Source organism: Hypanus sabinus, unplaced genomic scaffold, assembly GCF_030144855.1.
Source record: "Hypanus sabinus isolate sHypSab1 unplaced genomic scaffold, sHypSab1.hap1 scaffold_412, whole genome shotgun sequence".
Lineage (NCBI taxonomy): Eukaryota > Metazoa > Chordata > Chondrichthyes > Myliobatiformes > Dasyatidae > Hypanus > Hypanus sabinus.
Window position 1 is genome coordinate 322,701 of NW_026781293.1, and position 16,725 is coordinate 339,425.

The following is a 16,725-nucleotide window of genomic DNA, read 5'->3' on the forward strand; positions in this document are numbered from 1 at the left end:
CCTGCCTCTGGCTTCTGACCATGATTCTTTGAACATCCAACTGATGGTTTCCGATTCTAATTCCAGTCTTTAAACGACACTGGTGTTTTCAACTATCCTTTGTTAGTAGGAAAAATGACCCATAAAAGGGAAATGAGTCGTGATTATTGAGGTTAACTACCAATGTCATTCTTCCTCATCCAGAGATCTGAGGGGTGAAGAACATGTCAGACAGAACTGCAGTCAGCTCAACTTCTTCAGTCCACAGAGAATTCAAGGGAAACCTCTTCACCCACAGAGTGGTGACTATTTGGAACCCATCACCACAGGGAGAGCGAGAGGTGAATAACAGGGGATGATTTAAAAGGACTGTCGTGGAATTGAATCTCAGCAAAGTCCAGGCGGCCTGAGTTGACTCTCTACTGTGCACTACGTGTGTTATAATTTCACTAAGTACCAGAGACAGAGTTTAAAATAGAACTGATTTATTTGTCACAGATGCAGAATATTAAACTCCAGTCCTATTAAAGGTGAATGTGCGGCAGAAGAAACTCCTCCCATGCCCAGTGACCAGGGTGCAGAACTGGGTGTGGTGAGCAGCAGCAATGATTGCAGAGTTCAGCACCGACAGTCAGTCTCGAAATTGCATTCAGCAACGGTGATGGACACACATCCAGTGAACAGTCTCTCCAGTGTGAACTCAATGATGCACATTTGGTTGATTTGACTGAGAGAATCTCTTCCCAAAGTCCGAGCAGGTGTCTGGAGTCTCCCCGGTGTGAACTGAGTAGTGTGCTCGCAGGTGGGATGACTGAGTGAATCCTTTTCCATAGTCTGAGCAGGTGAATGGCCTCTCCCCAGTGTGAACTCGCTGATGTACCTTAAGTTGAGATGACAAAGTGAATCTTTTCCCACATTCTGAGCAGGTGAATGGCCTCTCACCAGTGTGTACTAACTGATGTCTCAGTAGGTGAGAGGACAACGCGAATCGCTTCCCACACAATGAGCAGGTGAACGGCCTCTCTCCAGTGTGAACTCGCTGATGTGCTTGTAGGTGGGATGACTGAGTGAATCCCTTCCCACAGTCCGAGCAGGTGAACGGCTTCTCACCAGTGTGAACTCGCTGATGTGCTTGTAGGTGGGATGACTGAGTGAATCCATTCCCACAGTCCGAGCAGGTGAATGGCCTCTCCCCAGTGTGAACTCGCCGATGTGCTTGTAGGTGGGATGACTGAGTGAATCCTTTCCCACAGTCTGAGCAGGTGAATGGCCTCTCCCCAGTGTGAACTCGCTGATGTGCTTGTAGGTGGGATGACTGAGTGAATCCTTTCCCACAGTCTGAGCAGGTGAACAGCCTCTCCCCAGTGTGAACTTGCTGATGAATCTCCAGTTGAGATGACGAAGTGAATCTTTTCCCACAGTCCGAGCAGGTGAACGGCCTCTCCCCCATGTGAACTCGCTGATGTACCTTAAGTTTATATGATGAAGTGAATCCTTTCCCACAGTCTGAGCAGGTGAATGGCCTCTCCCCAGTGTGAACTCGCTGATGTGCTTGTAGGTGGGATGACTGAGTGAATCCTTTCCCACAGTCTGAGCAGGTGAACGGCCTCTCACCAGTGTGTACTAACTGATGTCTCAGTAGGTGAGATGACAACGCAAATCCCTTCCCACAGTCTAAGCAGGAGAATGGCTTCTCCCCAGTGTGAACTCGCTGATGCACCTTAAGTTTATATGACGAAGTGAATCCTTTCCCACAGTCTGAGCAGGTGAACGGCCTCTCCCCAGTGTGAACTGACCAGTGTGCTTGTAGGGTAGCAAACTGTGTGAACGCCTTCCCACAGTCTAAGCAGGTGAATGGCCTCTCCCCAGTGTGAACTCGCTGATGTGCTTCTAGGTGGGATGACTGAGTGAATCCTTTTCCACAGTCCGAGCAGGTGAACGGCCTCTCACCAGTGTGAACTCGCTGATGTACCTTAAGTTGAGATGACAAAGTGAATCTTTTCCCACACTCTGAGCAGGTGAACGGCCTCTCACCAGTGTGTACTAACTGATGTCTCAGTAGGTGGGAAGACAACGCGAATCCCTTCCCACACTCTGAGCAGTTGAACGACCTCTCCCCAGTGTGAACTCGCTGATGTGCTTGAAGGTGGGATGACTGAGTGAATCCTTTTCCACAGTCTGAGCAGGTGAACGGCCTCTCCCCAGTGTGAACTCGCTGATGTACCTTAAGTTGAGATGACGAAGTGAATCTTTTCCCACATTCTGAGCAGGTGAACGGCCTCTCCCCAGTGTGTACTAACTGATGTCTCAGTAGGTGGGAAGACAACGCCAATCCCTTCCCACAGTCTGAGCAGGTGAACGGCCTCTCCCCAGAGTGAACTCGCTGATGTAGCTTAAGATTAGATGACAAAGTGAATCCTTTCCCACAGTCAGAGCAGGTGAATGGCCTCTCACCCGTGTGAACTGACTGATGACTCAGTAGGTGAGCTGACAACATGAATCCCTTCCCACAGTCTGAGCAGGTGAATGGCCACACCCCGGTGTGAACTCGCTGGTGAGCCATTAGAGTGGATGACTGAGCAGATAAATGGATTCCCCCCGTGTAAATTGACAGCATGTCAGTCGGTCAGATGATCGATGAATCTCTCCCACAGTCTGAATAGGAATAATGATCGAGTGAATCACTCCCCACAGCCTGAGTAGGAATGATGATCGAGTAAATCCCTTGTTCCACTTCTTAAATATCTGGACATAGACAACAAAACAGCGTGTTGTGTTTGACCTCCCCGTAGATAATTTCCTTGTTGTTTTTAACCTGAAAAAGATTTATAGTACATCAATGGGTGAAGGACAATATGTCAGACGAGATTACTTGAGGTGTCAAGGTGTGATCTGGCATCACACTGTTACAGTGAAGTTCAACCCAAGTTGGAGAGAGAAGTCATCTTCCAGCTGGGCACAGTGCTGGTATCTGGAATGACCATCAAACTCTCTGATGATCTTCCTGTGTCTATAAGAATCGGGCATTTCTGCCGTCACCAATCTGTGACCTGGCTCAGTTTGACTCTCTCCATTGGTATTATTCTCTGTTTCCACTGAGCTGCAAGAGTGCCTGTCTGCAAAGTAACTGAACACTCTCACACAAATACCCTTTGTTGACGTGCAGCTGGGATTTTCTTTTATCTATTGTCAATGTGAAGTGCCACAGTTTTGAAGCCATGTAAACGTTTCCTGCCCAGATGAATGGTTGGTCCGCACAGCTGTTAAAAGGAATTAAAAGAATAATCATATTATTTCAGGTTCTTGTCACAGTCATAGAAAAGCACAACACAGAATCAGGCCCTTTGGCCCATCTAGTTTGTGTTGAACTTTTAAACTGTCTGCTCCTGTACCCCTGCCATCCAGGTGCCTATACAACCCTCTTAGAAGTTGAAACTGACCTCGCATGGACCAGCTGGGTTTTCTGCTCATTCCACACCCGGATGACCGTCAGTGGAAGAAGTTTCCCCTCATGTTCCCCTTAACATTTCACCTTTCACCCTTAACCCATGGCCTCTGGTTGTAGTCCCACCCAATCTCAGTGGAAAAAGCCAGCTTGCATTTTCCCCATCTATAACCCTCATGATTTTGGTACGTCTCTGTCAAATCTCCCCTCAATCTTCTACATTCCAAGGAATTCCAATTTTGGGGGATATTAACTTGCGAGTGGATTGGGGAAATCAGGTCAGCACTGGATCTCAAGAGAGAGAATTTGTAGAATGTCTCTGAGACTGATTTTTAGAACAGCTTATTGTTGAGCCCACTAGGGGATCAGCTGTACTGGATTGGGTATTGTGTGATGAAACAGAGGTAATTAGAGAGATGAAAGTGAAGGAACCCTTAGGAGGCAGTGATCACAACATGACTGAGTTCCTGTGAAATTTGAGAAAGAGAAGCTGAAATCCGATGTGTCGGTATTTCAGTGGAGTAATGGAAATTACAGTGGCATGAGAGAGGAACTGGCCAAGGTTGACTGGAAAGGGACACTAGCAGGAAGGACGGCAGAGCAGCAGTGGCTGGAGTTCATGTGAGAAGTGAGGAAGGTGCAGGACAGATATATTCCAAAGAAGAAGAAATTTTCGAATGGAAAAAGGATGCAACCGTGGCTGACAAGAGAAGTCAAAGCCAAAGTTAAAGTAAAGCAGAGGGCATAGAAGGAAGCAAAAATTAGTGGGAAGACAGGGGATTGGGAAGTTTTTAAAAGCTTACAGAAGGAAACTAAGAAGGTCATTTAGAGGGAAAAGATGAACTATGAAAGGAAGCGAGCAAATAATATCAAAGATGATACTAAAAGCTTTCTCAAGTATATAAAGAGTAAAAGGCTTTGTGAATAGATATAGGACTGATAAAAAATGATGCTGGCAAATTGTAATGGGAGATAAGGAGATGGCGGAGGAACTGAACGAGTATTATGCATCAGTCTTCACTGAGGAAGACATCAGAAATATACCGGACATTCAAGGGTGTCAGGGAAGAGAAATGTGCGCAGTCACAATTACGACAGAGTAAGTACTCAGGAAGCTGAATAGTCTAAGGGTAGATAAATCTCCTGGACCAGATGGAATGCACCCTCGTGTTTTGTAGGAGGTAGCAGTGGAGATTGCGGAGGCATTAGCAATGATCTTTCAAAAGTCGATAGTCTCTGGCATGGTTCCGGAGGACTGGAAGACTGCAAATGTCACACTGCTACTTAAGAAAGGGGCAAGGGAGAAAAAGGAAATTATAGACCTGTTATCTTGACAGCGGTTGTTCGGAAGTTGTTGGAGTCAATTGTCAAGGATGAGGTTACGGAGTACCTGGAGGCATATGACAAGATAGGCTGAACTCAGCATGGTTTCCTTAAAGGAAAATCCTGCCTGACAAACCTAGTGTAATTTTTTGAGGGAATCACAAGTAGGCTAGACAAGGGAGATGCAGTGGATGTTGTGTATTTGGATTTTCAGAAGGCCTTTGACAAGGTGCCACACGAGGCTGCTAAACAAGATAAGAGTCCATGGAATTACAGGAAAGTTACATACGTGGATAGAGCGTTGGTTGATTGGTGGGAAACAGAAAGTGGAAATAAAGGCAATCCCATTGAGTCCTGACGAAGGGTCTCGGCCCAAAACGTGGACAGTGCTTCTCCTTATAGATGCTGCTTGGCCTGCTGTGTTCCACCAGCATTTTTTGTGTGTTGTTTTATAAAGGCATCCCATGCTGGTTGGCTGCCGGTTACCAGTGGTGTTCCACAGGGGTCCGTTTCTTTTTACGTTGTGTATCAACGATTTGGATTATGGAATAGATGGCTTCGTGGTTAAGTTTGTTGATGATACTAAGATAGGTGGAGGGGCTCGTTGTACTGAGGAAACAGAGAGTCTGCAGAGAGCCTTGGATAGATTGGGGGAATGGGCAAAGAAGTGGCAATTGAATTACATTGTCTGAAAGTGTATGGTCATGCACTTTGGTAGAAGAAATAAACGGGCAGACTATTATTTAAATGGGGAGAAAATTCAGAGTTCTGAGATGCAACGGCACTTGGGAGTCCTTGTGAAGGATACCCTTAAGGTTAACCTCCAGACTGAGTTGGTGGTGAAAATGGCGAATGCAATGTTGGCATTCATTTCTATAGAGTATAGGAGCAGGGATGTGATGTTGAGGCTCTATAAGGCACTGGTAAGACATCACTTGTGTGCAGTTTTGGGCTCCTTATTTAAGAAAGGATGTGCTGACATTGGAGAGGGTTCAGAGAAGATCCACTGGAATGATTCCAGGAATGAGAGGGTTAACATATGAGGGACGTTTGACCACTCTTGGACTGTACTCATTGGTGTTTAGAAGAATGCGGGGGGACATCATAGAAATATTTTGAATGTTGAAAGACATGGACAGAGTGGATGTGGCAAAGTTGTTTCCCATGGTGGGGGAGTCCAGTACGAGAGGACATGACTTGAGGATTGCAGGGCGCCCATTCAGAATGGAGATGCGAAAACATTTTTTCAGCCAGAGGGTGATGAATCTGTGGAATTTGTTGCCACCAGCGGCAGTGCAGGCCAAGTCATTGGGTGTATTTAAGGCAGAGATTGATAGGTATCTGAGTAGTCAGGGCATCAAAGGTTATGCTGAGAAGGCGGGGGAATGGGACTCAAGGGGAGATTGGATCAGCTCATGTTGAAATGGAGGAGCAGACTCGATGGGCTGAATGGTCGACTGCTGCTCCTTTGTCTTATGGTGATTCCTGTGTATGCACCCTGGAAGCCTCAAGAAACGATAATGATCATGAATCAGGCCACAGATAGAAAAGAAAATCCAGCACAGTTTGCTCAGTGTGTCCAGAGTACTACACAAATGTTTAATGCGACTCCGTAAGATTTATTCGGTCTCTGCTGCATGATTCTGACAGCTGATGAGGGGCGGAAATGGAAGGCAGAATTGAGATACCAAACCTATCAGGAGTTACAGGCGGAAAACCATAATGAGAATGAACAGACAGACCAGATCATTCAAGCATTGGAAAGGGCTGTCCAGCAACCTGTAGCATCACTAAAGTACCTGGATGCAAACATAACCCTGGGGAAATCAGGACCAGACTATTGGGAGTGATTTGTGGCCTGCTACGGCACTTTCACAGGAGACCAAACATTTAATGATGGGAATCTGTCCCCCCTGTTCAATGCCCTACTGCTCCAATGCTTACCAACTAAGTTAGCCAACATGATTAAAACAAATAATATGGACTGGCCTGACAATGACTGAAAGAGAATGCGACGAGCTTTGACATATTATTGGGACCCGGCTTTTGAATCCCGATCAACCCCGAAGGGAACTAATATTTAAAATGAACATGTTCAGCAGGAAGGATGCGAGCGGGCTACATCTGGGGATCAGAAATGGGATCAAAAACCTACCAAGGGACAGATGGGGACAACAACCCGTTTAGAAATGGACAAGCAAGGATGCCTCCTACTCTGAGTATCATCCCTCAGGAAGAGCCCAGTGTAATATTGACAGGTGCTGGAATTTCAATTCCGTTTATGATTGATATGGGGCAACCACAACCAGTCTCGATCAGAAAATAGTATCAGAAAAGGGATTCCAGCTAAGGCACGGAACGTACGTATTCACATACCCAGCCACAGCAGGTGGAATTCCAGGGGAAGCAGTGTGAGGTTTCATTTACTGTCACCACCAGACGGGGGTGTAATCTCGTAGGGAGAGACTTGCTCTGTCTGTTGGACGTCGAGATTCTATGCACGGACAAGGATATCATGCTGTTACTGCGAACAACTGATAGCTTCCTCTGACCACCCAGTGGTGGGCACTTTATCTGGACTCCACCTCATTTGAACCCCTTCTGCCAGGGGCCAGCTCTCATGTGACTCTGTGTTATAACCCTACGTGGTGCTCAACTGAGGAAAACTAATATTTTGCACCCCTCGAGGGACAGAAATTCCCAGTCATGGTGATTGGAGAGGATAAAGGAAGAGACGGAATTGCATTTCTGGCCAAAGTTCCAAATTTCTTTTGGCGACAGACAGGACTGGTGGTTCCCCATACCACCTTCAGGGTTTGCCCTGGGTTCAAGCCAAAGAGCCGAGGGCTCCTTGCCCACACCCTGACGAAACAGGCCTCCAGCACTGACGGAGACTGGCAAAATTGGTCCTCTTGAAGATCAGAGTGGTCACCTATGAATGGAACCAAAAGAAATTGGGGGGATCTTAAATGTATTTTTTTGCTCCTGTATTTACTAAGGAAATTGGCATGAAGTCAATGGAAGTAAGGCAAACAAGAATTAAGGTCATGGAATCTATACAGAAAGAAGAAGAGGAGGTGCTTGCTATCTAGAGGCAAGTCAGAGTAGATAAATCTCTTGGACCTGACAGGGTATTCCCTCGGACTTTGAAGGAGACTAGTGTTGAAATTGCAGGGGCCCTGGCAGGTATATTTAAATGTTGTTATCTGCGGGTGAGGTGCTAGAGAATTCAAGGATAGCTCATGTTGTTCTGTTGGGTAAAAAAGACTCAAAAAGTAATTCAGGAAATTATAGGGTAACTTTGACGTCGGTCGTGGGTAAATTATTGGAAGGGGTGCTAAGCGATAGGATCTACAAGTATTTAGATAGACAGGGACTTATTAGGGTGAGTCAACATGGCTTTGCATATGGTAGGGCATGATTAACAAGAGTGTTTCAAGGAGGTTACAGGAAAATGGATGAAGGCAAGGCAGTGGATGTTGTCTGTATGGACTTCAGTAAGGCCTTTGACAAGGTCCTGCATGGGAGGTTAGTTAGGAAGATTCAGTTGCTAGGTATACATGGAGAGGTAGTAAACTGGATTAGAAATTGGCTCAATGGAAGAAGCCAGAGAGTGGTAGTGGAGGATTGCTATGCTGAGTGGAGGCCTGTGACTAGTGGTGTGCCACAGGGATCAGTGCTGGGTCCATTGTTATTTGTCAATGATCTGGATAATAATTTGGTAAATTGGATCAACAAATTTGCTGATGATACAAAAATTGGAGGTGTAGTGGACAGTGAGGAAGGTTTTCAAATCTTGCAGAGGGATCTGGACCAGCTAGAAAAATGGGCTGAAAAATGGCAGAAGGAGGTTAATACAGGCAAGTGTGAGGTCTTGCACTTTGGAAGGAAAAACTAAGGTAGAACATACAAGGTAAATGGCAGGGCACTGAGGAGTGCAGTAGAACAGATGGATCTTTGAATACAGATACAAAATTCCCTAAAAGTGGCGTCACGGGTAGATAGGGTAGTAAAGAAAGCTTTTGGTACATTGGCCTTCATAAATCAAAGTTTTGAGTATACGAGTTGGAATGTTATGGTGAGGCTGTATAAGGCATTGGTGAGGGTGAATTTGGAGTATTGTGTGCAGTTTTAGTCACTTAATTACAGGAAGGATATTAATAAGGTTGAAAGAGTGCAGAGAAGGTTTACAAGGATGTTGCCGGGACTTGAGGAACTGAGTTACAGAGAAAGGATCAATAGTTTTGGACTTCATTCCTTGGAGAGTAGAAGAATGAGCAGGGACTTGATAGAGGTATATAAAATTATGATGGGTATAGATGGAGTGAAAGCAAACAGGCTTTTTCCACTGAGGCTAGGGGAGAAAAAGAACAGAAGACATGGGTTAAGGGTGAAGGGCGAAAAGTTTAAAGGGAATATTGGGGGGGGGCTTCTTCACAACTGGTTCTGACAGAGGCATAACTGGTTCTTCTGGGCACATTCTGTCTCACTCCCAACTATTTCCTACCTTCCTTTGTGCAGGTATGTAATGTCTAAAGGACCAGTGTTTGAGTAAATGAGACTCACCAAACTTTCTCCTGACTGAATCACTGGAATCTCCGAGTCAGATGGGTCCTCTCCAGTCGGTGCTCTCAATCCTCGGGCTGGTTCACTTGTTGCTGTTCCCTCATCTTCAGTCGTGGTTTTTCTTCCAATAAATCTCTAACTGCAGGTCTAACTTTAACATGTAAGATAATGAAGCACGTTAACAATGAAAAGGAGGACCAAACATTTCTGTTTAATTTTTCTAGGAACAAAACTCACTGAAATTTAAACATTGAAGGTAAATATAATGATCTCAGTGAACAAGCTTTTATTGTCCCTCACATGACACAGACGATATGGGATAAGAAGGAGCCGTCATTCAGTCATGGTAAGACATAAGACACAGGAAGAGAATTAGGTGATTCGATCCATATGGTCTGCCCACCATTCAAACACGGCTGATTTTCATTCCAACACCATATTCCTGTCTTCCTCCTGTTAGCCTGAAGGTACTTAGCAATCATGAATATATTAATTTCTGTCATAAATACCAGAAACACTCAGCAGGTAAGGAATAGCTTACAATACAATTCAATTAATAACATTTCATCAGAATGACTTCAAATATTTTCAGTTTTTAGTGTAGATCTCCAGCACAGCTGCCTGATTTCCACTGTGTGACAGTGAGGGGGGGGGGGGGGTGCGGGGGAATTTCCAAACACAGTTTGAACACCAATCTCTGGGTCTATTTCTACTGTTGTAAACACAGAACAGCTCATTTACTCACAGCCTCTCCCTGTGAGGATGGAAGTGGGAATCATCCTCTCCTCAGACTGGCAGTCATTGCTTCCAAAGGAACTCCAGAAACAAACATCTGAACCAAGACCAGAAATACTCACTCAACACCTCATAAGCCCAAGCAGCTCGATCCCCAGGTCCATTTTACCTGGATGAAAAACTATGATATCCCAGGACCCAACCTCACAGAGTCACACAGCTTAATCTGCCACTCACCGACCCTGAGAGTCTCACACATTGTCCTCCCATCTCTCACTGGGTAGTGCAATCCGGGATTTCCATACAACCAATGTCCAGCTGCTCGAAGAAGGACATCCATCCAGCCCCATCTGTAGAAGCACTAACCAAAGTCCAAGCCAACACAACAACAGTTCCATTTGCCTGGAATGCCAATCACAGGATTAGAGCCCAAGCACCAACTCTCCCAGTACTCTTTGCTGCCAGTAAAATGCTGCAGTGTGTCAGCCCATCACTGTTCATAAACTAGCATCTCCACACCAATGCACAACAGAAATGGGACCTGATGACCCTCCGGCATTCCAGCTAACAATAACCGATTCTGGAAATGATCAGCGAGGCCAAAGGGACAAAAGAACACTTCACAATGAAGACAAGGGTTGGAAGAAAGTTTGTTGATATATAACATTGAGGAGGTGGGATACAAGGCGGACTGAGGATGACCCAGATGGTTGGTGTACATCACTGAAGCGGAGTTGGGTGTTGTGAGGAGACTGGGCAGAGGTTGAACAAGATGAGCAGATGGAAGCAGGTGGGAGAAGGGATCAAGGACGATCACTGATGGTCCTCCAGCAACACATAGGTACTGAATGAATAGTACATACTATTGTCCAAAAGATTCTAAAATGACAGAATTAGCAAAAATAACAAGAACTTTGCCAGATATACTTTGACCCTCACCAGATTTTTATCAACACACCATAGAAAGTTTCCCATCCGGACACTTCACGCTTTGCACGGTAACTGCTCCATCCATGACTGCGAGGAAATGCAGAGACCTTTGGATACAGAGCAGCACATCACAGAAACCATCCTCCCCCCGAGACTTCCCAGTCCCTCGGTAAAGCAGGCAGTGAAATCAAAGATCCCCACAACCTGGGTCATTCTGCTTCCTCACCCACCCCAATCCAGGAGAAGACACAACAGCCATAAAGCTCCAGGACAAATGTGAGGAGCCTCAGGAAGCGAGACGAGTTCGGGCAAGTTGGAGGACGAGTGACCGCCCATCTGGAGATTGTGAACATGCACAAAGAGATCGTTACATCTGTGGTTATATGGAAGGGGCAAATGGGATCACGTGACCGGGCGGTCTAACATCCCAGGCACAGACTCCAGCTTCCCAGCATTCTGTGGAAATAAACAAACTTGCCCCTCACATCTCCTCTCACCTTAAATGTGTCAGACATTTCAACCCTCAGGAAAAACATACCCTCTGTCCACTCTATCTATTCCTCTTGTAATATTATAAACGTCCATCCAGTCTCACCCCAGCCTGCGCCGCTCTGGAGAAATCAACACAAGTTTGCCCAGCCTCTCGTTATAGCTCATGCCCTCTAATCCAGGCAGTATCCTGGTAAACCTTTCCTGCGCCTTCTCCAAAGACCCAACATCCTTCCGAGAATGGGGGCGACCAGAACTGTATGAAACACTCCAGATGTGGGCTAACAAGTTTTACAAAGCTGCAGCACAACTTCATGACTTTTGAACTCAGTGCTTCAACTAATAAAGACAACCATTGCATTTGCTTCTTAACCACCCGATCAATCTCTTTCAGGGAGTGATGAACTTGGAGTCTAAGATCCCTCTGATCATCGACATTGTTCGGGGTTTTGCATTTAACACTGTACTGTCTCATACATTCAGGGGTGCAGTGCTATCAGAGCTCACCGGAGCGCCGCTCTGACACCTCTGGAAAAAAGTCAAAATAAGCAAGTACGGAATTTAACAACCCCGGATATTAAATAGAGGGAATTTTACGGAAGCGGGTGTTGGAAAGTGTTGGCTGGTGGGGAAAAAATACCACTAATAACATTAGGATATTTGATCGTTTTTGGTGAAATCCTGGAGCTGTGACTGCTTTTTATTTAGGTATTTGTGAAATTCCTCCTCGCTCGACCCATTGGCCGAGGAAGCTGGGAAATCCCTGTACACAAATGTGAGCATTCTTCCGCTCTTTGCAATGGGTACCATTGGATACCATGAAGGAGCTATATTCAGCAAGGAATGAACATGGAAACCCAAGTTTAAAAGTTAAAAACAATGAAAGAAAAATTCACTGCTCACTTATCTTCGATCTGACTTTGATCAAAAACACAAGCTAATCATCCAAAATCCTCTTCGAAACCTGGATAAATTTAGTTTTATTTTCCAAGCCAAATGGAAAACAAGACATTTCTGGGATTTAAGCTAGTTTTACGTCATTTCAATTATCATTAATAGCAGATCAACCCCTTGGCCTCGCTCCACCAACTGTAGCTGATTGGAAAGAGGCTCTTTTTCCCTTTGTGTTGAAAGGAAGAAGAATAATTTAGTGAGGTAATGAATGAGACAAAACACATTTCCAAACCTCCCAAATGGTTGCTCTCCTCCCCTCTTAACATTTATGACTTTCAAAATATAATCTTTTCTATTTGTATAGATGCGATAATAATAAAGATTCAAGCTTGTTTAACTTTTTATATATTTAAAGACTAAACAGTGTCTGTATCGGTCTAACCATGTCATGTGAGGATATTGTGAGTATCGACACTCACAGGTACACTTCCTGTCCAACCATTTCTGCGAGACAAACAGTACAAGGCAAAGTTGACAACCTACAGCTTTTGAGACTAATATTCAGCAATATTCGTGGCTTTAGCAATAGTTCATCAGAGTTTCTTTTTTCATACTTGATTACTTGGTTCCAATTTAGGGGCTAAAAGTGTAAAAACTGAATTGCTTTATTTTTGTTATTTTTATACCTCTGAGGAACACTGCTAAGTGCTGCGGCCGTCTGCTCTGACTCAGTCGTATTAGTAAGGCTACATCTGTGGTGGTCCGTGGATTACTCGCTAATCCTAAAGTACATTTTTCTCACTTACAACCCTGTGTCTTCGAAGCAATCAAAGTTATTTTACTTGCTTGATAATTATATTCTATGATAATCAGTTAAGTGCAACTGTGTAATACTTTGTCATATTATTAAATTAAGAATTTTATGTTTAATTGTACCAGTTATACACTGAAATCTAGTGATAGGCTAAAATCTTGTTAATGTTTTAGCTATAACTATATTTCTGTGGAGCTCTGAAATTCATATATTCCTTTCATCTGGTTTATTGCTTGACATTACAAGAAGCCCTATATATGTCACACCCAATTTGTGTACCTGCTCATTACACGAATGGGGCAAGGAAGTTGCCCAGTACATGAAATGAGCAGGTACACAAATTGGGTGTCACAAACTAAGGGTGATTAATAAGTTCGTGGCCCAAGGTGGAAAGATTCAATTTTACAAAACTTAGCAATTTTCAATTATGTCAAACAGAAATACCACAAAAGTTATTAACTTCAAACTTTCTGCATAATCACTCAAAGAGTTAAACTACACGTGCAGATACCGAACGCTGTATAACTTCAGGCCTAACTTAGGCCACGAACTTATCAATTACCGCCCCCACCCCAACCCCAACCCCCCCCCCCCCCCGGTACTGCTCCAGCACCTAAAAAATTGGCACTGCACGCCCCCCTCCAGCCGTCCGGCAGAGCTCGGGCCCAGACCTTTCCCAATGCAACCGGCCCCCGAGTTACACAACACCGGGATCATTCCCTACTCACCCCTGCTCGAATCGGAGAACCGCCAACAACAGAACTCGGCACCGCGCATGCGTTCAGCAGCGTTCCTCCACAGCGCCACCGGCTGCCGGAGGTCTGCACATCGTCGCCGACAGCCGGAGACCCGCACAGCGCCACCAGTGGCTGGAGATCCGCACAGCGCCACCAGTGTTCGGAGGCGGGACGGACAACGGAGAGGTAAAAAAACGACAAAGTCTGCAGATCCTGAAAATCCAAAGCAATACAAACAAAATGCTGGCCGAACACAGCAGGCCGGGTAGCAACGGGAATGGAAATCGGATTGAAAATGTTTGGACACCGGGAAGTCCCGCTTGGAGTGGATAGTTCAAAGGTTAGTTTATTATTAAAGCAGGTATCCATAAATAACGCTGAGCTTTGTTTCTCCATAGAACCACGAAACAGAGAGAGAGCATGAAAGTCGTTCACAGAGAAAAATCAAACTTCCACCCCACCCCCCGGATCAAGAAGAGCGGGATCCCAATCATCAAACACCAAAATCCACCTCTCCGCACAAAAGGGAACAATAATATCGACCCACGATAAAAAAGAAAACACCCCTACCCCGCACAACTGCGGAGGAGCCGGTGTCACCAGTGTCGAGGCGGCCGCACCGGGAGCAGCGGACACAACGAACGACCCCGGAAGATTCACAGGTGAAGTGTCGCCTCACCTGGAAGGATGTTTGGACAACGGAGAGAGTTCAGCCGTCCGGCCCTTTCACTGTGACACCCCGAACTCCACATCAAATCCGTCCAAATGAATCTGGGCCAACTTTAATGACCAATAAATATAATTTTTCTCAGCGATCAGCTGTATGAATGATCCCCTGACTCTGAGAGGAAGGGGTATCTATGGTCCACAATGTCAGGGTGTTGAGTTTACCAGGAGACAAAGACTGCAGGGACTTGAGGTTTTCTGTTCACTAATACACTGTGTGTGGACCCCGCTGGCAATTCTGGTGTTGTGACCCGAATCGAGACAAACACCACGCTGCCCACTCCACCAACAACACGGCACAGCCGGACACATAACAGGGGACTTTACATCCCACAACACTGGATTCAGTGATGAAACCCGTCATTAATGTTGTTGTCCCAATGAAAAGTCCATTGAGGTGCTTTTAAATGCCAGCGCTCTCCCACAGGTGACGTCACACAGCTCCTCCCCCCCACGCGCCTGACGTCACACATGGGCTCCCCACACCGGGATCTGCCCTCACGTGCGCTGTCTTACGTCACCCACGCGCTGCTGTGCTCGAGCTTTATCGGTTTAACGGCTGGACTAATAATCACGTGACCAGCCCCTCCCCCACCACTGTCAACAGAGGTTTCAGGAGTTGCGCTATTCCCATTGGTGCGATGCGATGTCAATCGCTGGTTACAACCAGTCGCGGAGGCGGACAAGCCGAGTGGGCGTTACCCCGCTGAGTCCGTCTCCCACTCGAGCGCCGACCGCCTCCTCAGAGCGGAGAAAACCTCAAAGTAAATGTCCGCTTTCTGATTTATTTCCATTTCCCTTCGAGGGAAGTTGGGGCGTTTGTGAAGCGTCTCCTGCGGCCGGAGTCTGATGTATCGCTGAGAGGTAGGAGGAGACCGCTCGGCCCGTCGGTTCGATGCCGGTTCCCCGGGGAGGGAGGGAGGGAGGGAGGGAGTGGGGGATTTTCTTGAAAGGATGAAGATGGTGAGAGAGGGAGCGGACAGGATGTTTGGCCCGGTGGGGACAGGAGGGGCTCATCTGTGGAAATGTCTGAGCCCACGGTGGTGTCGAGCAGAGGGATTCACCACATGGGGGGGAAACACCGGCAGACCGTTGTCCTGCAAGCGGGGCCAATGGGCCGGGCAAAGTGACAATTATTTGGGCTTTATTGAGATTGTGCCTGGAATATGGTGTAAAATCCCGCTCCCCATACTAACACGGGTTATACAGACCAAAGAACAAACTGCCGGAGGAACTCAGTGGGTCGGGCAGCATCTGTGGAGGGAAATGGACCGTCAACATTTCGGGCCGAGACTCTCCCTCTGGACTGAGAGTGGACGGGAAATAGTCAGAGAATAGAGGTGAGGGGTGGGGATGGGGCAAGATCCGGGGAGTGAGAGGTCGATCCAGGTGAGGGGGAGGTGGGAAGGTGGAAATAGTGATGGGTGGGAGGTGATTGGTTGGGGCAACACGGGGCTGAAGAATATGAAAATTCCATAGAGGATTAACAAAGAGGTTAGAGAGTATTTGTTATAGAGAGTGCAATGAAGATTCACCTGACTGATCCCTGGTGTGGTGGGGTCATCATATGAAGAAAGATCAAATGTGATAACCCTTTCATTTAGAAAAACGAAGACTGAGAGGTGAACATTGAAATGCACAACATCATTACCGGTTGAATCAGGGATCCCAGTCTCTGAAACAGGGGTGGACTACCCGGGACTGAGATGAGGGGAAATGTTTCCACTCTGAGGGTGGTGAATGTCTGTAAATCCCCACCACAGAGGGCGATGATTCTACCCAGAGATTCTACACCTTCCAACCCTATACAACCTCATTATAATGAGTTTATTTAATATTTTACAAAAAGAGCCACACAGCCCTACTACCGGCTCATTATTTCAAGAAACATATAAGTATCGGGGAAATGAGAGGACCTGCAGATGCTAGAAATGGAGAGAACTACACATAAAGTGCTGGAGGAGCTCAGAATGTCAAGCAGCATCTCTGGATGGGAATCAACATAAAGAAGAGTCTTATAAAAGACTCTTCTTTATGACTCGATACCCACGTATCTGGAATATCAACAAGCAAAGACAATAGAAAGT

The 16,725-nt window shown here is 46.0% G+C and overlaps 1 protein-coding gene across 4 annotated transcripts; it reads right to left on the reverse strand.

Moving 5' to 3' along the window:
• Positions 1-478: 478 nt before the first annotated feature.
• On the reverse strand, positions 479-14,565 carry LOC132388795 (gastrula zinc finger protein XlCGF57.1-like). 4 transcript variants are annotated; one of them, XM_059961210.1, is made up of 4 exons: positions 13,904-14,565; positions 9,314-9,464; positions 3,129-3,239; positions 479-2,794 (listed from the first exon to the last, which is right to left on the reverse strand). In XM_059961210.1, the coding sequence occupies exon 4, from the start codon at positions 2,594-2,596 to the stop codon at positions 680-682; it is 1,917 nt and encodes a 638-aa protein (XP_059817193.1). In that variant the 5' UTR covers positions 2,597-2,794; positions 3,129-3,239; positions 9,314-9,464; positions 13,904-14,565; the 3' UTR covers positions 479-679. The 4 variants fall into 4 exon arrangements, with proteins under 4 accessions (XP_059817193.1, XP_059817195.1, XP_059817194.1 ...); XM_059961212.1 differs by lacking the exon at positions 13,904-14,565 and adding an exon at positions 11,007-13,689; XM_059961211.1 differs by lacking the exon at positions 13,904-14,565 and adding an exon at positions 9,614-13,689.
• Between the last annotated feature and the right edge of the window lie 2,160 nt (positions 14,566-16,725).